Source organism: Salarias fasciatus, assembly GCF_902148845.1.
Source record: "Salarias fasciatus chromosome 7 unlocalized genomic scaffold, fSalaFa1.1 super_scaffold_4, whole genome shotgun sequence".
Classification (NCBI taxonomy): domain Eukaryota; kingdom Metazoa; phylum Chordata; class Actinopteri; order Blenniiformes; family Blenniidae; genus Salarias; species Salarias fasciatus.
In genome coordinates this window covers 22,319,833-22,342,285 of record NW_021941229.1, presented here as the reverse complement: position 1 = coordinate 22,342,285, position 22,453 = coordinate 22,319,833, and the positions used below count along the sequence as shown (strand labels likewise).

At 41.7% G+C, this 22,453-nt stretch overlaps 1 protein-coding gene across 2 annotated transcripts in view; it reads left to right on the top strand.

Moving 5' to 3' along the window:
• The window catches only part of fibcd1b (fibrinogen C domain containing 1b), a 119,169-nt gene that overhangs the window by 22,992 nt on the left and 73,724 nt on the right, over positions 1-22,453 (top strand). Inside the window, exons 2-3 of one of the 2 annotated variants that reach the window (XM_030085489.1) lie at positions 9,509-9,592; positions 14,488-14,967. In XM_030085489.1, the coding sequence (XP_029941349.1) occupies positions 9,509-9,592; positions 14,488-14,967 (564 nt within the window). The remainder of the gene's footprint in view (positions 1-9,508; positions 9,593-14,487; positions 14,968-22,453) is intronic. The other variant, XM_030085490.1, reaches the window with a different exon arrangement.

The window sequence follows — 22,453 nt, the reverse complement described above, 5'->3', positions numbered from 1 at the left end:
GCCGATTGCAGTGCGAGCTCCAAGGACAAGCAGTGGAGGGTAGAGCGGGTGATTTGTCTCCTAGGATTGAACTAACCCCCCCCCCCCCCGGTCTCCTGCAGGCCTCTCTTCCCTCTTCTTTCTCTGCATGCTGTCTTATTTTGAAGGTGAAGAGCATTTCTCTCTCTGTTTACATGCATTCGTTTTCGCTGATGCGGCTGATTGTGTTTCCTGAGTTTACACAGTTGGTGAAGTGCTGCTACACAGAGACGACGTTTGCACATAAATGCTGCATGCCGAACGAAGCGAGATTTCACGAACCCTGTGTTCTTCTAATTAAACATATTGTGCAGGATCCTTAACATATCCGTAGACCACTTTTTTAAAGGCTGAGTACGAGCTTCAGGACTATCCTTTAGCTTTTTGCCAGTACTGTGTGGCAATATGAGTAATAATTAAATGCCACAAAGCCTCCAGGCGCAAATAATATGCCAAGGCTATACGTTGCTGTGAATCCCCTCTGATCAGCCTCTGCATTGACCCTACGTACACCTCCAGCAGCCATGACGGCTCCAGTGTAGATCGACGCTGCACACTGCCCTGTGCATGCAGTAGAATGTACAGTAAACATTCCAGCTCACTGGTAATGAGTGTTTCAGTCATACTTTAAACAAGTTTAACATGAAGCACCGCTGGTCTGTGAGCCCTGAAACATGTCATATGTGGCATATAGTAAAATCCTTCCGGATCCAATGAGCAGGTGAACTAATGAGCGACATTGAGCTAACTCTGCTGGTCCAAATGTGTCTGGTGACTAAGCTGCTGGCGCTGTTCGAACTATCTTTCGCCTCCTCTTGATGATTTGGCAGAACATAATTTATGATCTGTCTTACTGTTGTCGTTCTCATTAATTTTAAAGACTCTCCAAAGCACTGACATTGCTTGTCCTCCTGTCTACCTGCTGCTGACGTTGATGGATGACGTCACGTAATACTTGCCGGGTTGTATCGCCGATCTTCTATGAGTTACTACATTCGCACCAGTAGCAGAGCATCCGTCATCGAGCGTCGTCTTAAACCACGCAGCATGCACCCCTTAGCTTCCCGAATTCTCTGATGCCGACATGTTCAGATGTGTTTGTTTTCTTTTAGCTGGAGGGCAGCTTGATAAGGTGTGCTAAGCATATTTTGTTTTGAAGCAAATCACTAATCCCCAAGCAGATCCAACCAATCAGCAAAAAAAAAAAAAGAAAAAAAAAAAAAGAAGCAGAGAAGCTAATCAAAACACTTTTGGACAGCCTGTCCATAGTTTTTTTTTTTTCACTCTACTTAGCTAAAAAGCCCCTGCAAAGTAGGAACAAATATAATTTAGACTGAAGGTAAGAAATAGTGAGTCGCATGATTATGCCTCGTATTACTTTGTATAATTTGTATTGTTACCAAACAGCCCTGGTGCCTCTTATAATCATTATTTTGTGCTACTTTCTGAGGAGTCCAGAAAGTGTTGTCAGGCATTAGCCATACAGGGAATAGTCCCCTTTGAAGTCTGTAAAAGCTGATATGCTGGCCATCACATCCTCCCTTGCAGTGTCCTCTAAAATATCCTCAAATCTCTGTGGTCTGCAGAACAGAATCCACACAGTGGCGAAGTAAACAACTCTCTTATCGAATTCAGCAGTCAATGCAACTATCTTTGCCCGTGATTCTTTTTAATGAAGTTTTTATTTCACGGAGGATACGTTGAAGGTTAAAATATTTCCTGTGTGGCAACAATTAATCGGCGTAACCAGTGAGCGCTCAGCCATTCCTATGTATAGCTGACTTGTCTTCATCGACTGGCAAAGGCAAATTAAATAGTGTGATGGATAAATCGTGTAAATATGGAGTCATAACTGAATTTCACTGCAAAGTTTCTTTTATCTTTTTTCTTTTTTTTGTATTTTTTAGTAGATTTAACTTCCATACCTGCAGTTGTACTGATTTAAAAGGTGAAAGCTCTTCATGAAAACACACAAAAGAAATTAATTAATTAATAGCTTTAATAAATGTGCATCAAGGTTTTTTGGAAGACAACACACTTAATCTCTGGCTGTATTTCAATAAAGTTAATTCTGTAGAATAGATGGATGCAGATATATGTGACATATAAGTGAAATGTTTGCATTTTCTAGTGCAAGGGTGTCAAATTCTGCACCGATTGCTGCGGCCTTTAATCAAATACAAACTCTGGCAGTATACAGTGATTTGAAAGCATGCGATCTATTTACTGAAAACAGTCAAAATAGTCCAACTTGTTCAGTTGAGCTAGATGTGCACTGTTTTTGAAGGCTTGTGATCTTTTCAAATGGCTGCACACATTACGTTCAAAATGAACTCCCAGTGGTGGTTGACAATAATACAACCATTCAAAGCAAATTATTTTTGTGTAAAACTGTTTGGAAACAAGCAAACTTTAAAGATGCATCACTTCCTATCTGTCGTAGGCTTGTGAATGACTCGCCACCGAGCTTAAGACATCAGTTTTCCTTGCAATAATGTGTGCGTGCACGTCTAAGGAGCGTGCTGCCTTTGGCAGGTTCTGCTTGTTTTTAATCATGACTTCCTACTCGATGATGATTTTATGTGAGGCTGGACAGAGATGTAAGGAGGGTGAGCGCACAGCGTCTTTAAGATCAGTGACAAGGATGCCGAAGTCAGTATTGCAGGATGACTCATTTTCACAGCTCTTATCAAATGCGAGCAAATAAGTGGCATTTTTCATTAAATAACCACCAGTCTTGCATGCATGCCCGATAAAGTCATCACACGATCTTTTTTCAGCTTTTTAACGCCACTCCAGTGTTCTCGTCTGTATCGCCTTCATAGAACACAGATCTTGCTGCTCCGCGGTTAGTTTGTGTGACCATGTAGCACAGATTAATCCGAACCACGTCACCCTAAGTTACAAAGTAACACAGGCTAGCAGGTGGATGCAACAGCTTAGAGATATATGTAAGAGTGATGGTAAGTCTCACATCATATGAGAATTGTCAAAAGTCCTTACATTGTTCAGTAAAATATACAGATATAAAACTATAAAAAAAAGTACATAACTGCTTTATGGCTGTGTTCAGTCATAATTTCCATTCCTACAAGAGGTGGAGGCAAAAGTAGCCTCTGGCAACTGAAAGAGCAAAGACTTTTCCATCGTGATATAGACATGTTTACTTTAAATTAATATGTAGAGCATAAATATTGATCTGTTAACACAGGAATCGATCTTAAAATGGACACGTTTGGGATCGGAAGCATTGATATTTCTGTATTGATCTGCATGTCACCAGGCAGCTGTAAAGGATCTGCTCCTGTGTTTATTTAGCGAGTCAAAATGACCAAATCCACCCATGGAGTCTGGTGGATTTCAGAGACCAACATTCAGCTTGTTTAACTATGATATCCAGCCACGGAATGTTGTCTGACAGCAAAGTTGTGACTATATTGTAAATGTAGACGTACATTTAGCCTATATTGATTTTTGACTGTGATATTGATTTTTTTTTAGGTGGATAAAGAAGTTTTGTTGCTGCAGTGTTTAGCTTCCAGCCCCAGTGTTGGCTGCTGGCCCTGTTAAATGGCAGCGTCATTATGGATAGATATGTCAGCACCACATTTAGAAAAAAAACCAAAAAAAAACCAACAACATAAACCTTCGCTATAAGTAGTGAAAACATTTCTCATGAGAAATAATGGCTGTAGCAAAGTCTTGAAGGCAGCTATAAAGCAAGATGAGCATCTTGTTGTTTGTTTTTAACTGTACAAAGAAACATAAGCAGATACTTTCTCACCAACATATTTGCTAATTGAGTTCCAGGTTGATGTTTTGGACCAAATACCAAATTAGATTGAAGTTGAAGCCAGCAGGCAGAATCTGAGCTTTTACAGTAACCTAGCCAACATTAGTGATTGGAAGGATTTACTAAGTAGAAACCCAGATGAACATCGGACGTGGTGACCATGTCTGAAATGATCCATTCACATGGTTACACCAAGTGTTTGTGAGCTATAAAATATAGTTGAGGGTGAAACTTTGGAAAATTACTTGCAGTTTCCATCTTGGCAAGAATCGCAGAAAATGAGGAAGCTGCAGCTGGTGTTAGGTCAAACTTTAAAGCATCAATTAGTGACAGGCAGATGGTCATGCCAGCATCAAACTTTCCAAATCACATGATGCAAACTTCTTCTTCTTCTTCTTCTTTAACGGAGCAATAAAAGTTCACGTGACTGAAGTAATTCTGCCATATCCTCCGCTGCAGTGTTCAAACTCAGCCTATACCGGGTTGATGCATCACAGGCAATTGCACCTGCACTTAGAGAAATAAGCAACAGTTGTAAGTCTCTAGCACACACACACAGCCCTAATTTTGCAAAATGACACTTCTGTTTGTTATATGGGTTGTGATCGGAAAGCAGAGCATACGGGATACGTAGGCTGCATTGTGTAAAGACATGAAATGTATACCTCCTCTGTGGGTGGATGCTTTTATTTCACTTCCAGTCCCCACCACAGAATGTATATCAATGCATACATCTTAATATACAGTTTGTGGTATTACCTATTAGGCTGTTCTGTTGAATCAATATCAGCATCAACTGGCAGACGTTAACTTGCACTCTCGTTGCTCTTAGCTTTACTCTCCTGAAGAGTTTTTTTTGGTACCATTTTTATGAATATATATTATTCCAAAATGATTGTACTGTCTGTGAATCATCACTATTTAATGTAAAGCACCTTTCCAGCTCAGGGAGCCATTCTTTAACATGCCTGTACTGAGTAATAGTGACTCGATGCAAATGTACGTTAGGGAAGAAAGTTCCTCTAAATAATTGCTAATTTAAACATGATTCGCCATTCATTCCAACAGCCGCTTAATTTCTAACGGCACCCTGGAAATCCTGAGCATTTATTTTTGGAGGAATGTCACAACTCCCTTAATTTATTCATGAGTTCATCTATTCATTGTTAACCCTGTGTTTTCTCTGGGTTTTTGAGAGAAAATCATTGTGAGTTGTGAATCGGTGAGATGAAATGCCGATGAACTGTGTGAGAGTATTTACAACTGATGGATTTATATCCTGTTACTTTTCATTTTGCCTCTTTCTTCCCCTTGTCCGTCACCGTGTCAGTCTGAATCCCCTCACTGAGCAGTCTGCATGTTCCATTAAATGATTAGTGAGCCCACCTGCGAATGTATGCAAAGCCTCTTCCACTCCAGCAGCTTAGACTTAAACACACCTTCCGCGAGTCTCATGCTCTCTCGTAAGGCGTTCAGCAAATTGAGGCATTACATGGGAAGAACAACACGTTGAAAGAGCCCAGATATTCTCAGATAGTCCAGGGATCCTTCGCTAAAAGATTTATGTCCACACACTTCCACGCTCATTCAGAAAGTGTGCACGTACACGTTCGGTCACACCCAGGATAAGTCTGAGCCCTTCCTGTGTTTTCAGACGTGCCTCATCAGATAGGATTTTGCTTGTAAGGTCCAAGCAATAAAAAGACCAAATATTCTATTAAGTGTAAATCCTCTCCGCTGGTGGAGCTTGTGGAGTCAGATTAGGACTAGACAAACACTGCCAAGCAGTCATGCCCACTCCGGGACCACTGCCAACAAGAAGCCCCACAGATATCGGTGTGTCGCTGCAGTGCATGCGTGCATGTTTGTGTGCACAGGCTGCAAAGAACCCCCAATGTGAGCATTAGCTGGCAGGGGGATGAACAAACTGAAGCTCTGATACATGCGGCTGTGTGTAATGGGAAGGCAGAGTGTCAGGAATCTGAGTGGGCTGCAGCTGCAACATGCAACCTTTGTTCTGTGTGTCGGGCTTCATGCATATGTCTCTCTCTCTTTCTCTCTCTCTCTGTTTTTGCTATAAAGCAGGATGGTTTCTGGCCAAATCTTTGTTGGTGTGTGTATATATATATATATGTAGCTGCATAAAATACATGCAGGAATTGTCAATACCAGGCTTCTAAGACATATACATTCATTTCAGTTTGTTTCCCTGTGTAGCTCACTTGTTGGTTTGTTTAGCCACATCACTGTGGCGTCTGTGTTTATTTAGTGGTGTAGCTCTGAAGCTCCTCTGTGTACTGCAAGCACAGACAGCTGCAATGTTTTAGGCAGAACAGACATAGATTTCAATCGCTGACCCTAAGGCTGCTCATTATAATTCAGCACACCTCCCTCAAATCTCCCCCAGTCCGCCACCCAACCTCCCACCTACCCACCCACCGCCCCTTAACTTTTTTCTCTCTCTCTCTCTGTCTCGCTCGTTGCCTTCTTGTATTCTCTTCTCGCCGTCTTACACGTTATAAGAAAATGCTTAGAGCGAAGGGGTGAACTATTGGTCAGCCATCATAACGACGACTGTGTGAGCTGCATATGCAGCGGCTCACCGACAAAACTGCAAGCAGGACCGCTCCGATGCCTCCATGTACACATACCAATCAGATCATTCACGTGTCTGCCGTTTGAATTGTTTTCATCCCTCCCATCAGCAACAGCTGCATGCTGGACATCTTATGTTTTCTGAGTCATTCATGTGATTCCAGATGCCACAGTTGCTTTGACGCCACTCACGGTTTTCCAGGGTCAGTTCTTAGAAAAGGCTTTCTGCTCTGGCTTCTGTCAAACAGGCCGTCCGGCCTGCACGGCCATCACAGCACAAGTTGCAGTGTTTTGCTGGAGATGAACGATGAGCTGACGATTATTTGGCGTTCAAAGGTCAAAGGCACAGTGACCGTAGGTGCACTTCTTTTTTGGGAACGCGGCGTCTCACAAAAGCCCTGAAGAAACACGCTCAGCACCGGCCGGCACTCAAAGGTCAAGATCACTGCGCTCTCACAGTTTTTTAAAGGTAACATATGTTTCCCTTTGTTAATAGCAACAGGTGGTATTTTTTAATTTAGCCTTGAATGGATGGATATTCTAACACAGCAGAAGCTGCCATGCATATCCCCCCCCACCCCCCCAGAACAGCTGCAGGCTGAGAATCCCGTGTTTTCAGGTAGTCTTGTTCATCTAAAAGCAGCTGACAAGAACTTCATTGAATTTTTCACACTCGCGTCTTGAAGAATCTGTTTCAATGTTGAATCTCGTGTTCACTCTTGCTAAACGATGGACTGAAGTTCTCATGTCAAACTCACTGTGATCTTAGCTGTACTTTATTTTTGGGATTGCAATATCTCAAGAAACACCTGATGAAACATTTGCAGCATTGGTCAACACTTCAATCTTTGATCTTCTGTATTATTGCACACATGAAGACATCATCTTTAAGCAGTCATGTTTTTTGTGCTTTCTTTCCTCCGTTCTGCAACTTGCAGAGGCTGGAAATGTCAGAGTTTCTGCCAGATTGTTGGTCCCTTCTGTTCTGAAAAGTGCAATATGTCTTGAACACCTGACAAGACTTTCATCTTTTTTCACATGCATGTTCTTTCTCATATTTACTGTCGCTGAATGATGGACCGATGAGTGTTTGGTGGTCAAATGTCAAGATCACTGCAATCTTGCCATCCTCGGAATTGCAAAATCAAAAGAAAGCCTTGTGGAAATATACTCAGCATTTGAAACACTCAAAGGTCAGAGTCAATGACTCATCTATTCTCCTCTCTTTGAGAAAGTTGAAGAGTTGTAAACTCTAAAAGCTGATATTTTCTGCTCTCTCTTTTTTATATTATTTAATCTTTAGACCTTTTTAATTGTAAAGTAATCTGCTTGATCTCACAGTTACTCTACCTGTTTAAATTGAGATTTAAATCTATGTTTAATCTATTTGACTCTATCAGTGGGCTTGATGTTGTATTTCTGGTGAAACACTGAACTGATTTTTTTTTTTTTTTGGTGAAAGTTGTCAATGGATAGCTGTTGAAACTAGTGGAGTTTGCCTCTATGGAGTCTTCTCAGGCACCTTTACACAGTTAATTTGCACTGTTATTGCGTCAGCCATTTAAAGTTGACTTTACTATCCCACAGTATGCAGCAAATTTCCCAATGACAATGCTTAAATAGTGTTATTCTAGTTTTGCACCACAGAAGCTACGACTAATTACACTTAAGAAGCAGATGTTGACGAGAATCATGTAACCAAAGCGACATTTATGTTGACAGTAGAAAATTAACAAGTCATTCAAAACATCTCAGCAAAGAGAAAAAAAAAATACACCAACTGAGGTAGAATTATTTTTACAGTCGGTATGCTCCGAGTAGCCGCCCTCATTTATGAAACACGTTTAACTCTTAGTGCAACCTGTACAGCCCCCGAAAGCCATTAGTTCCACCCCGGTTCACCGTACTGGTGGAGGATCAAAACAGAGGCAAAACCGGGGAGAAAGAAACGGAGTGAACATCAGAGTCACATCATGTCGGTTTGCCATAAACAGCCTGTCTGATGGGGGTGTAAGTAGGCAGTTGTTTGCAAACACCTCTGCCAAACCAGTCTTCACCACTGCCAAAGCTTGTTTTTGTCTTTTTCTGCCCCTTAGTGTTTGAAAACTAAGGCAGCTTTAAAGTAATCCTTTTACACTGCCGAGGCTAAAACACACGCGGTCACGTAACAAGTGTGAAGCGCACGTTTAGTCGCAGTCACATACATTCACGTCCGCAGCCACATGACAGCACGCTCGGATGGAGAACGTATGCGGATAGATTAATTGCAAAATGTGTGCTGCATCCATACTCAAGTAGGCAGCTGTGTGTCTGCATGTGTGTGTGTGTGTGTGTGTGTGTGTGTGTGTGTGCCTTTGTGTTGGGTGTGATTGTCCCAGGCTAATTGAGCAGTTCCACGGTGAGAGCAGCAGTGTTTAAGGTCACGGAACGGCATGCTTTTCTGGAGCAGTTTGAGAGCTCCTGCTTTCGTAATTACTCTGCGAGTAGTTGGAGCTCCTGCACAGATAAAAGCAGATTAATGCACATGCGGGCACGAAAACGCACACATATTAAAGCACCTAATGTTCAGATACTGTACACAAAACACCCACCTTCACCTGCATGTGTGAATTCTCGCTGGCGTACACATGGCAGACCCGCTCACGCTCAATTAAATGTCCCTTTTCAGTGTTCTTTATTTCATTTGAAGGAGGAGGAGAAACTCTGTTTGTTGAGGATTTGCAAAGCCGTCGCTGGAAAAGATGCACCGAGCCTGTCATAAGCCATTGAATTCACTGATACCTTTGAGATGTACAAATGCCTCTTCAAATCTGTCCATGTAACTGTGCAATTTTCTGTGTAGGTGGTTGTAGTTTATCAGCTCGAGCACCATTTATCTCCTAACAACGATTTTATTTTAGATTTGAGCGTCTGGCTGGGAAATCGCACGCAGCGCACTGATTCAAATGCAGATCTGAAAGATGTCTCCCTTTGTGCGTGTGTGTGTGTGTGTGTTGGTGCATGTGTATGTGCATGTTTGCGCGCATGTGCTTGCATGCTCGGTTGCACATGTGACTTGAACAAACGCCAACACTGGTGGCCCTGTCTGTTTGTCCCATGCAGACGTTCTGTGAATGTGTGCCCAGCTCCTCCCAACTCAAACATCGCTGGTCAGACTCAGAAACAGCCCGGGAGACCCCGGCCAAGGTAAGGCCCTGTCGCTCCGGCGTACGTCTACATGCTCATTCGGGGGAACGCAGACGCAGACGTTCATCCATTTCGCATACCGTTTCATTCCTTTCCGGGCCACCGGGCGCCGGAGCTGATCCCGGGTGAATGTGGGCGTGGGCGGGGTACGCCACGGACAGGTCAGCGTTTCGTCACAGGGCAGAGGACTTCATACAGGACTCCAAATTCAATTTGTCTCATTAGATGCATTCGGTGGAAAGCATGAACCTGTCACTGGTAACATAATGGGTTGGAGGAGACACTTTTTTAAAGTAGCAGACGACGATTAAGGAAGAGAAAAATCTTTGCTTCACAGAGGTCAAGGTGAAACCTTGAAGTGACTTGTTCATTTCAACCTGAATATATTTGATCCATTATCATAGTAAATGTAAAAAATTATCAACACCAACACTAAAATGTGCTGTATCTTGGTTATGCATCATGTGTGCATGTAATATTGATTTATAATCCATGTTCTTTCTGTCAGTTAATTATTTATTGACATTTTTGGCCGTACAATGTAATTCTTTTTTTTTTATTAGTAAACCTTTCTTTTATGCAGTTTCCAGCACTTCATAGTGGAAGTGAGTGAATCATGTGCTGCATGAACTACATTCTGACTGATGAAAAGCAGCTTTATGCACATAAAATCCCTTTATTGTTCGATCTATACTGCCAGTTTTGCTGTGTACAGTTGTACTCCTTCTCCTCGGTAAAAAAAAAAAAAAAAAAAACAGGGTCACACAATGAATAATGAGGAGCTCACCTGCGGGGGAGATTAGGAATCACTGACAATGATTCTCATCACAATCCGCTTTCTCGCTGCCTTGGTAATAGCGGTGCGGAGGATTATTGCATATTACACTTTACATTTTGCCACTGAGCAGCACCAGTGGCACAAACTCGGCTTGAGCATCCAGACACACAGAATTAGATGGATTAGACCCCGCAGACTCCACAAACTGAGCGACGTGCGTGATGGGCGATTGCATGTGTGTACACATATATATGTATATATATATATATATATATATATATATATATATATATATATATATATACAACTTCAGTTACGTGCCTTCCTGGTTACATTAGCCAAACATGACTTTTTTTGTTCGCGCACCAATCAATCTGTGTGTGTATTTATGTTTTTAGTAAAAAGAGAGAGAGAAATTGGGCTTTTAAGAGTTCTGCTGATTTCCTGCTTATCTAATGTGCAGACAAAGCCTTTTTTGTCCAAGACCTGTCTGCCAGTGCTCCTGCGTGGGAGGACAACATCATTTCCATAGAGAGGAATTCTCTCTGATTCTCTGCCGCTTCTTTTTCTATCTATCCATCAGAATTCCCCTGTTGTCCTCCCAAATCCCACCGAGTGGCTTGAGTAGAGACAGGAGAGGATCTGAAACCCAGCCACTAATTACAAAGTGGGCGCCTGCTGTGAGATTGAGAGACTCATTTACAAAAAGCTGTGTTAAGAGGCTGCTTACAACCCATTGTCAGTGTCATTACCCCACTGCAACTCCTGCGCTGGGTTGAGAGATCATGTATTCAGCTGGGATATGAGGTAGATTGCTGTTGCGTTCGTTTGTCACTGACCATCAAACAAATAGGGCTTTAGAAAACCTCCTCTGCCGGCTCTTTCTTCTCATTTCATTGTCTGACTATGTGTCAGTTTGACCTCCGACAAAGTGGAGTAGATTGTACCTCGCCTGGTTTCTGTGCCAGCAGCTTCGCATAGTTACATTAAATCCTGCTTTTTTCCCGCAAGTCAGTTTTTGTACCCTTGAGATCTGTGCTTTTTTTATTTTCCCTCTGTTCAGATTGCATTTATGAATAAAACAATTAGCTGTTTTCCCCCATTAAAATTGTCCTTCCGTATGAGCCGCCTGTGTCGTCAAACTGCCATGACCCAGAATTACATTTGATTCCTGAGTGACCTCTGGCTGTCGTCACACATTACTCATTTCAGCAAATGCCACAAAAAGTTACAAAGCCCCAAAAGTGGCTGAAGTAATAATGACAGAAGTAAAAGGCTGGAGGAGGAGGAGGAGGACATGCAAGTGGATGGATGTGCTGACAAAAAAAACATTAGACTTTAAACAGATGACTGCTATTTCATACCATCTTATATTCATGAACGAGTGTTAGCTTTAAGTAAACCTTTTTTGTTTTTATTTTGAATGAAATGCCCAGAAGGCAGAAGTCGAATATTGACTTTTTGTGTTTTGTGCAGTCAAGGTCTCCTCGTGAATTTTCTCTCGTAAAGCGTCACATTCTTGAATCCACTAAGACACAATATGAAAACCCACATCAAAAAATGCAGAGAAATTTCAACTGATATTTACTACATTAATGTCTTAGCTACCTCCAGTGCAGGCAAAATTAGAAGTGCCTTAGTATTTATTCAGTCTTTAGAACATGCCTCATTCAAAGGGATGAGTTTTGTGAGCTTAACACTTCTCCTGCTGGGTAAATGTATAACACCTCTCTGTGAATCTCTCTGCTAGCATAGCTGGAGCCATTGTACATCTTGTCAATGTTAAGTTAACAGCCGGTATGCTAGCAATGAATATTTAGTGCAGCGCCAGTGATGGCTCCCACTGATGTCTTGGCCCACTGGTGACAGGGCTCAGGGGGAACAGCTGCAATGTTACATCGCTGCCATTCTGCAGTGTGAGGCTATTAGACACACTATGCACAGCAAAGACAACCAGCCTCACTCACACACACATCACACACACGCACACACACATCCAGGCTCTGTCGTATATTCAGAGTCACTGAGCTGTACCTATACTCTTACACATGGGGGAAAAAGAACACTACTTGACATGCATGGGAAGATTTCATAGTGCATTCGGGGTCTACATGTTGAGTTAGTGCGGGAGGACCGAAAAATGTGCTGTGCAGCAATACCCCCCCGGAGCTCCTCTCTGTGATGATGTATTTGGGTGAAAAAACAGGGAGCAGTGCGGAGGTTCTGACGCTCCAGTTTTTCCATGTGCAGTGTGTGTGTGCATGTGCCTGTCTTGTCTGTTGTAAGCGTTTGGCAGAGCGGGCTGTTTTTAAATTATGCGCGCATATGCCGTAACCATCCAAATGCCACGAATGTGTATTTACTGTCACTGTGTTTAGTCCAGTGTATGTTTGTGTGTGTGCATGCGCTCATTTACACGTGTGTACCAATCCATTTGGACAAATGGAGCCCCTGGGCATTTTGCAGCTTGCATTCGTACAAACAGGAGGACGGAAAACAACAGGCACAGTGAAGTGCTTTGGGAACAATAACAACAACGCATGAATTTGATTATTTTACCCAACAAATTCCACTAAATTCTTTTCTTCCCCCCTTCCTGTATTTAATTAGCAAAGCAAATTAATCAGTGAAATATACATTACGTGATAAAAGCAGCCATATCTGTTGGCTTGTCACTTTCTAAAATTGCTAAAGTAGATAATTGAATTGTTTCTGTTTGCAAGAAAAAAAAGACAGCAAAAGGTTAACCATCAGCAGGGTCTCGTCAGAAGTCGCTCGCCGTCTCCGCAGGCTGTGTGCTGTGGTAGAAGCCATATGGGTATAAGCAGGGCTGGAGTAAGAAAGCCATCCTCGGGCCTCATAAGAACTCTATTGTGGGCATTTCCCAGACTTCATGATTGGACTGAGGAGGGCTGGAACTGGGACCGTTTTGCAGTGCAATACTCAGATCTCAGATTGAAACTGTTTAGTGTCAACAGACTAATGCCATGTGGGCCTATAATTGGGACCCCTATGAGTCCCGCATGGGGACTATGCACTATGCACACCCCCAGATATTCTAGGCAGGCACAACTTCTATTCGATCCACCCAAAGACGGAGGGTAAACAAAGTTGATAGGAGTACTTCCTGCATAGCACAATTGATTTTCCTCACATTAAAGGAGCTATAAACCTCTGTCGTAAAGCAGACCATTAGCTGTCTGTTAGTGTGCTTCACTGTGCTTGTGCAGCCAATTTACATATTAATGCGCTCGCTCTCACTCGCACATACAAACAGAAAATAAACACATACGCACATGCATCAGCCCACGTGCTCTCACACTGAGAACATTCCCAGATGTAGACACACACAGGGAACAAAAAAAAAAAACACAGTAAGATCAATTGCTGATTCATATGGAGGACGATATGGGGGAGCTACGCATTTATAGCCATGCATAGGTGGGCCATATTACTCTCACTCATCCATCACTAGTTTTCCTGACCTGCGTGGAAAAATGGTGCTGAATCCTAAAGGGCCATCATAGAAACCTTTTATAGTCCGGTTAATGGAGACTGTGCTACCGGTAAAGTTCTGGCTTTTCCTCTAAGAGGATTCTGCGCTCTGCTCATTTCATTTACATCCGATTGGCTGTCTGAATCACTTTATCTTCTCTTACAGGACTATGTGTTTTCAGGGTTTTATTGTTTTCCTTCCTGTCTCAGAAATGGAAAGACAGAGGCTCAAGTCTTTGACAGTGTCTCTCTCAGACTTGTCTCAAGCTTGCTGCAGTACACTACTCCTACTCTGATGACATATCTGCTGTTTGGACAGACAGTGTCTCTTCCTTTAGTTCTGGAAAAGTTTGACTTTCAATAAGACAGACAGTTGAAGGAATCTACATTCTGTTCTTACATAAATCATTCAGAGGTACATTTTGACAGATGGGAATGTGGTTATATCACTTAGCACTGAGCATTTCAACCGGCTCCCTCCAATGATGGATGAAAGTCATTTGTTTTTGAATAAGGCAGGTGTTTTCTTACATTTTATTTTGTTTCTCTGTAACTGTATCAGTTGTGATTCTAATGCGTACTTTCTGTCCTATGTTCCCCCTGTTTTCTGTTTCTCTCACAGAGGATGAGCTGCAGCTACCTTCTCTGCACTATCCTGCTCTTCGTGGCTGTATTACTGGCTGTCACCGTAACTGGCACCATCCTTTTTATGAACCACTACCAGGCCCCGCCCATGTCCGATGGCCTGCCCCACATTTCTACCAATCAGGACGAAGCCAACGCCCTGGTCACAGTCGAGAGAGGCGACGGCTCCCGCATCAACATCTTCATCGACCCCAATTGTCCCGACTATAACAGTAACTTTTTGCGCCTGGAGGGTGTGCAGACCTCACTGCTCCATTCACTAACCGACCACGACTCTGACCTGAAGTCAGTGAAAGGCCAGGATCGGGCTCTGCTCGTCAATCTCGCCGAAGAGGTGGCCAAGCTGTCGGCCCATGCGGGACAACTAAAAATGGACTTTGAGTCTCTGCGGAGAGGGCAGGGCAGCCTGGGGCAGGACCTGAACACACTACAGACGGAACAGGGACGCCTCATACAGGTGAGAAACACACAGATGCCTCACAACTAGAAAGTCCCAAAACACTACGCTGCAATTCTCAGAAAAGATACTGGAGCCCAATTACAATCACACAAAAAATCCAGTAGTTGTACCTTTATACTATGTTGTGTATTTGTTGATGCATATATAGTTTTTTCTTGAGTATATATCAGACTTCTTTGACTGAAATGCATGAATACATTGCTGTTTCCTCAGTTGTTATATTGTCAAAAAATCTTTGCCTGAATATTTATAACAAAGTCGTGAAATGGAAATGAATGATACATATGTATAATTATTATCAAAGTCAGATAAACTTTATTAGATTTGAGTTCTCAAGAAAGTTCAAACATGAAAAAACAAAGGTTAAAGGGCCAACCGGCTGTTTGGAGAGCCGGTGACAAAGACGGTATGTCATACCTGACTTCTCGTGGTTATTTACTGTCCAACCATTCTGCTAATCACTAAAACTCAACAGCTACCAAAACAACAGACCCACCCACAACCAACCAGACCCCATCCACCCAGCAACAAGACCAACCAACCTACCAGACCACACCCACCCAGCTTCAACCAAACACCATCTCCCCACCCACCAACTAGCTCCCAATCACCTAACTACGACAGCTACCAAAACAAATCATCATCCACCCATATACCAAAACCAAGGAGTCAACCAGATCCCACCCATCCGTTGGCCCATAGACTCACCAAGAAGCCCTGACCCAATGAAAACAAATAAAATGATAGCCATAATATTTATGGGTCTTTTAGATTGTTTATTTTTTTTCCTTAATAAGTTCTGGATACAGTTTTTTTAAAGTTTAATTATCCTGATTTTTTCACTCATTCATTTTCTCTCACATGAAACATTTGGAAATGAGAAGCAGCAGAAAGCTTGGCATCATAATTTACAGTTTTTTATATATTTAAGTTTGTCTGTGAAGAGGGTCAGTTGTTATCTTCATCATTTTAGCTTTTCGACACTGTTGGTCATATATCTGCAATTCAAAACATGAAACTGGATATAGTTTGAATTTATTTTCTTGAGATGTTTTACTTTAAACAGTCTTAGTCGCTGAGCGTATGTTTCATAAACCAAGCCGATGTGAACCCAGATTCACCAGTGAAGTCATGACTTTAAGTACTGTACAGGAGTGCTCAGGGACTGGATTGTGAAGCAGCTATCGATATATATTGATCGTGAACCCACCTTAAGATGTGTCACAGCTCAATGAACCTGGAGATTTTCTGCTGATCCTACTTAGTTTCTTCCGTTTCCTGACATTCAATTGAAAAAAAGAAGAAGCGTTCACTAATCCAAAGCCAACTTGACTCCATCCGTTTCTTTTCACACTTCACAAGCCCAGTAACAGCTAAATTAAAGTATAAATAGGGCTCATGTTCCACCGAGTATAACTCACTCGATCCAGTGTTTGAAGACGAGGTCACAGGGGAAGAAATGTCCATCATCGCTCTGGAAACAGAGCAACTTTGCCATTAAATCAGTAAGATAACATAATGTTTCCGTAGATGTGAAAGTCAGCCTCGACATTGGATGAAAACATAATTAGACCTCCTTTAGTTTCGCACCGTCCACATTGATTTATTGATGATACATTTCCTAAATGTGCGTGGAAAATCTTCACACTACATGCTCTTTTAATTTTGGCCCATCAGCCTCAGCCTCTCTATTCCGCAGTAAATAGATTTCATAGCTGCCAGCCATACAGCTCAAACAACTGAATGCATTTTGCTTCTGCCAGTCTTTTCTTTAAGCCAGACCTCTGTGGCTCACGGTTCAACATTGTTTAGAAATCACTCAAAAACTGCTGGGATGGATCTGCTGAGGGGTGCTGTATGTTTGCGGAGCTGAAGCAGAAAGTGGTCCATTCCCTTTCTGCTACTGTTAATGTGCGGTGTAGGTGGCACGGTGCGGTGGGCACCGGGGCTAAGTGGAGGTGGTACGAGCTGCACGGATACTCGAGGTGATTGATTTCCTCTTTGGAGGGAAGGCATTTGGTGTGCACATCCGCTGTTTCTGCTTGACACCATGGTGTGACTGTGAGATCTATGGGCCACCTGTGGCCAGGATTTCTGATTTATATGATGACACAAAGCTGACTGTGCCAGTGTTAGTAATGGCTCTGTGCGCACCGCAGCCCCCTGAAGAACACTTTCGCCCTGCTACAGCAGGAGAAACCTTTGCACGTCCCCCCGAGGTGATGTGCAGGATAAGATTCTTATTGCAGTGGGTTTTAGGACCAATCTGTTTTCATTATTAAAAACCAACATATTCATTTTTCACAGTGAGCGCTTGCAAGCCTCAAATAAAAAACAAGGTACACCAAAGCCCACATATTTGCATTCAAATAAATCATCCTGATGGGAAAAAAATCTGGTCAAATGCGAGGATAAAGCAATACATTTAAATGATGAGAGGCAGACACAGTGTGGCGCGTTGCTCTCGGTCAGAATAGTACCGGTCAGATTTGCTTCTTTTTCTTGCCTTCCTCCACACATTTATTTCTGTCATTGTTGTTTTTAAAATGGAGTTCATATTAATATTTTTAATGACAAGCGTATGATAAAATGCAATTTAATTTACAAATCTAAAGTCTGCTTGCTGCTGTTTACTTTTTATTTTGCACATGCTTTTATTCAGTCAAGTATCAGGGACCCCAAAACAGAGCCCTGTGGGACACAATCGGCTTGGATTTACAAATGTTACCAACAACAATTCATCCAGCTTACATACTCTTTTTTTTCCCAGCCAAAGGCCGCGATGGGACTGCTGCCAAACCCAGCTGATCCATTCCTTTTCAATTAAATAAGCTTTAATCTTTAATAAACTTTAATCAATTGCACTACTAACAGTATGCCACTGTGGCGCAGAGTGCCCAGTGTTCGACACGTTATTAAAAAAGAGCTCTTGAATGAAGTGAATGGTTGGGTTAGGGTTATGCTGCAAAAAGAGTTGATTTAAAAGAAAACAAAGTATTTTCTGTGAAAGTGGAAAAAACAGGATCCACTCTGAAAGCATCACTGGTTTGTGATTTCCCTCCTTTGTGATTGGTCGCTCTAAACGTCTACTGTCTTCAAATCGGTCTAATAGTTCTGTGGCTTATGATCAACATACCACCCGATAAAAACAAACAAACAAACAAACAAAAAATGCAAAAAAAACTTGTACCCCACTGATCATGGCATAAATTCAAATGAAATCTGAGAGAGACTGTGTTGGACTTAATTGCTCCGCCGTGATAGCTCCATGAAAATGATTTGATTCATTCTTTCTCCTCCCAGGAAATAGCCAGGTCTCCTCCACAGTAATCAAATCTCTGTAATGGAGGTTATGTTATGTGAATTTTATTCCTCAATTTTCCAATCCTGCCACCAAATTATGATGGCCCGCCCCACCGAACCTCTGATTGGCTCTGACCGGAAGACAGTAGACATTTAGAGCGACCAATCAGAAATGATGGTGTTATGATTGTTATTTTTGGCACTATATTTACGCCATACCCCATCATTAAAGCTTATTTAAGGGGAGTGGGTGTTTGTCAAAAGTCAAGAGTGCTCTTGAATATGATCCTAATGTCAAGTTTGCTTCTATACAATAGGTGTTTCCTGGAGAGGAAGCCTCTCATTAATTGCGAGTCATCCAGAAAGCAACATGGAAGTGGTCAAACTGTAAATAACAATTTCATTCAGCATTACTCACAGGACTAACAATAACTGTATGTAATTACCTAAAACTGCAACACCGTTGTCCAAGACCAGCACTGGGCGAGTTACTATAGATTTGTACTTGAATACAGTTAAAATACTTTCAGTGTAATTTTAATTGGTTCTTCTAAGGGATGCCGTAATAGTGTACATGCTGTTGTATTGTTGTGAACTGTCAGTTCTCTGGAGATGAGTCTATGAAGTTATATCTGTTAGTTGGAAATAAAACAGTGATACATGTTAATGTGGAGCATTAGCAGTCAACAGTCTGAAAAAAAAAAAAAAAAAACTTTAATATTTTTAACTCCGTGCACTCATTGGCTGACACGGTAGTTATGGAGAGGATAGCACCTGCTCTTCAAAGGGAGGAATTAATGAGCAACAAAAAGAAACAGTGAAAAACAGCCAAGGAAAACTCTGAACATGCTGACAGCAGCAGACAGCTCATAATGAAGTGGGATAATGTTTATTTAAGTGCAGTGAAAGCATCATATGAACCGTGGAGGCAGCCTCACATGTGTTATTCCCAATACTTCTCATGAAATTACCAGTGAAGCTTGTGTATCTTGTGTATCTAACTCGGCTTGTGTCTGAGTTTTGTCAGACGGGCGCAGCGAGTTACATAAAGGAAAATCTCTGCGCAACGCCGCCGCTTTCTGGTTTTACCTTGCAAAATTATAGACTCAGTCTGAGAGCTTGTCACCTTCTAAAAAGCAGCGACTTACTGACATTTACCTTGACTGCGTGAAGCAACAGAACTGTATGCAAAAGTCTAAAATAAATAAATAAATAAAGCTTCACTTAGGCCTGTCACGATAATCAGTAAATCAATTAATCACAAAAAAAGCAAATATGGATGAAGGGACAAAACAGATGGTTTCTAAACCGAACGCCACAGCCCCAGTGTGGGAATATTTCGGTTGTGAACGTAATGGACAAGGTGAGCCCATCAATACAGACCAGCCAATATGTTACGTTTGCTCCAAGGTAGCGGCGGCAAAGGAGGGGAACACAACCAACATACATGCATACACCTAAAACATCACCGCCCTGTCCAGTTTTCACAACTTGGGGGGAAAAAACGTGCCAGTGGAGGAGCGGCAGAGCCTTCAGCCTGACAGTCGACGCTCACAGAGGCGTTTCGTCGGCAAAGTAAATGTAGTCCATGCAATGTTAAACACTCTTACGAAATTAAAGTTTATTGCTTTTGATATGGTGTACTCACATTATTAGGCCATTTATTATCATTACATCCATTTTAAATGGTCTCAAACTAATGGTAATAATATTGTTTATTGGCAATAATTTGTAGGAGATTAATTGTCCGGCAAATTTTGTTTTCGCGGCAGGCCGAGCTTCACTGTTAAAATTCACTGAGCTTAGTATTTACGTCTCCTAAAATCAATAAGTTTCCAAGTTTTATGTCATTTTCAGCGCTGTTTTTAACATAAAGTTCTAAAGAACTTCCAACTACATGAATCTAAAGATCTTATGAAGCATTCCAGTGGCAGTGTGTGTCTCGCAGGTCGCTTTCTCCGTCAACCTTTCTTAGTATTAACTTCAAACCTGCCGCATTGTAAGTCCTCACCATATTTCAGGGTCCAGTGGAGACAGCACCTCCTGCATAGGTGATCATGACTTGGAATCGTGCAACACGGTTCGTATTTAAGGTAAACAAACTGAACGTGCTCGGCTGTGCACAAATACATCGCGACACTTTTTGCACAAGGTCTGACTGTGGAAAAAAAACGTGAAAAAAACTGCAAGAGAGAGCATGACTTACCGATTTCCTTGAACCGCAGGTCACAGTTTAAACTGAATTATGTGCTTGTGGAATATTAATGATTTGGACCAGCGACATCTACAACCTCTGCTCAGGATCGAGGGTCAAACTGCCGCTACTGTAGAATAGAAAAACCATATTGCCTCAAGATGTTAATTCTGGTCGGCATAACTCCTTTGAGTGTTTGTGAAAGTAAAATTATGCTTGTTGCAGTGGTCCAGCCCCGAAAGTGACACACACAATGCTAAAGCCTCTGCGAGAGTGGATAAGAATAAAAGTCATGCGGAATATGGAAACATAATTGAATTAAACAAATGAGTAACTTCAAAGATACGGCTTGGCAGTTCAAAGGAACAGCAGAAACATTAGCATTTCTGAGAGTCCAAACTACTTTTATTAGAACAATGAGCATGTAAATATGTTGTAGCAAACAAATATTTCCCTTTTCAACACAGGGGAATTAGCAATTTCCAAGGTACATTATTCTATAATTACCGGAAAACAAAAAAACTTTATCCTTCATTAAAAAAAAAAATGTTTTTTTCTCTCTGAGAATTTGTCATTATAAGCAGCAAAATTATAATTTCTGCTAAATATTAGGTTATTATGCTTCGTTGTGAGGGAGAAGTAGAACGCAGTGCCTGTTGATGCATGAGTGGGGCTACTGTTGCTCAGATGGGCCAATATAGCAAAGAAACATGACCGGGCCATTAGACTGCTTTATTTCGTTAATAACCATTTAATTGCACAGCTGGACTCTTTCCACTCCACCCCTACACCGAGCTGCACGTGGGCAAAATCAAAAGGCTGATCAAGGACCAGAAAGTCCGTGTGCGATATGATTCGCACTGTAAACATTCCCCTTTGTACCAAGGTTCTGTCCATCATCGGGGTTAATCTTTTATTCATGGTTTCATTGCTTCTGAGGGATCTGGCATGTCTGCGATCGCCGCCTGTTTAATCAAATGGATGCAGGAAGCAAGACAGAGGTCGACCAAGCAGTTTTTGTGCCGCTTTGACTCGACAGATCAAATCAAACAAGTAACACATAATCAATCCAAGCACAACTGACTTAACTTCGACATGGAGGAAATGTGAACTCTCCTTTTTGTGAAACAGATATGGTGTCTTAGCATCGTGCAGAAAAGTCAATGCGGGGGAGTCGTGGTCAGCTCTCTCGACCCTGACTCAAGTCTGGTTCAATTTACTCTCGCCTCTCCGGTTTTCTTCCGTGGACCAAAAAAAACATGGGTTTGAGGTTAATTGGTAGCTATAAATTCCCTGTAGTGTGTCTTTCTCTGTGTTTGGCCTGTTGACCTGTCCAGGTAGCATCCTGCTGAGAACACTTTCCAGTCATCCACAACCCTGAGTTGTACAAAGTCGTAAAAAAAGATGGATGAATGGACAGCTGGAACACAGATGCCACATGTTATGATTCAAGCAAATAACTGAAAACATTTTGACACATTAATATCATGATTTATTAATAGTACACTATTATGCAACACAGTTGACCGCACAATTAAAAGTTTATTTTGAGACATTGACATAAATGTGTTTGTAGATTTTCTGTGTCTTGTATCAAATAAATCATTTCTACATAGGGTGGATATATTTCTGCAAATTTGCGCTCAAGTAAAACTTTGAAAACAGCACCTCAGTTGTTAATAGTATAATATTTCATTTTTCACATATGAACTATTTATGTCAACAACACAATTTCCAAATAAGTGATTTTTATAGTAAAATTACACTCTTGTGATCGGTTTGGAAGGCAAATGTGGATCTAAAACACACATTTTCTCTGTTGAAAGAAACATTTCTTCAATAAATAATGCAAATCAAAGGGTTTGAAAATTAATTGAGGTAGATTTCATGGTGTAAATTGCACCAAACTGAGTAAAACTACATAGAAGTACTCAAGGCAGCACGGTGGCTGAGTGGTTAGCGCTCTTGCCTCACAGCAAGAAGGTC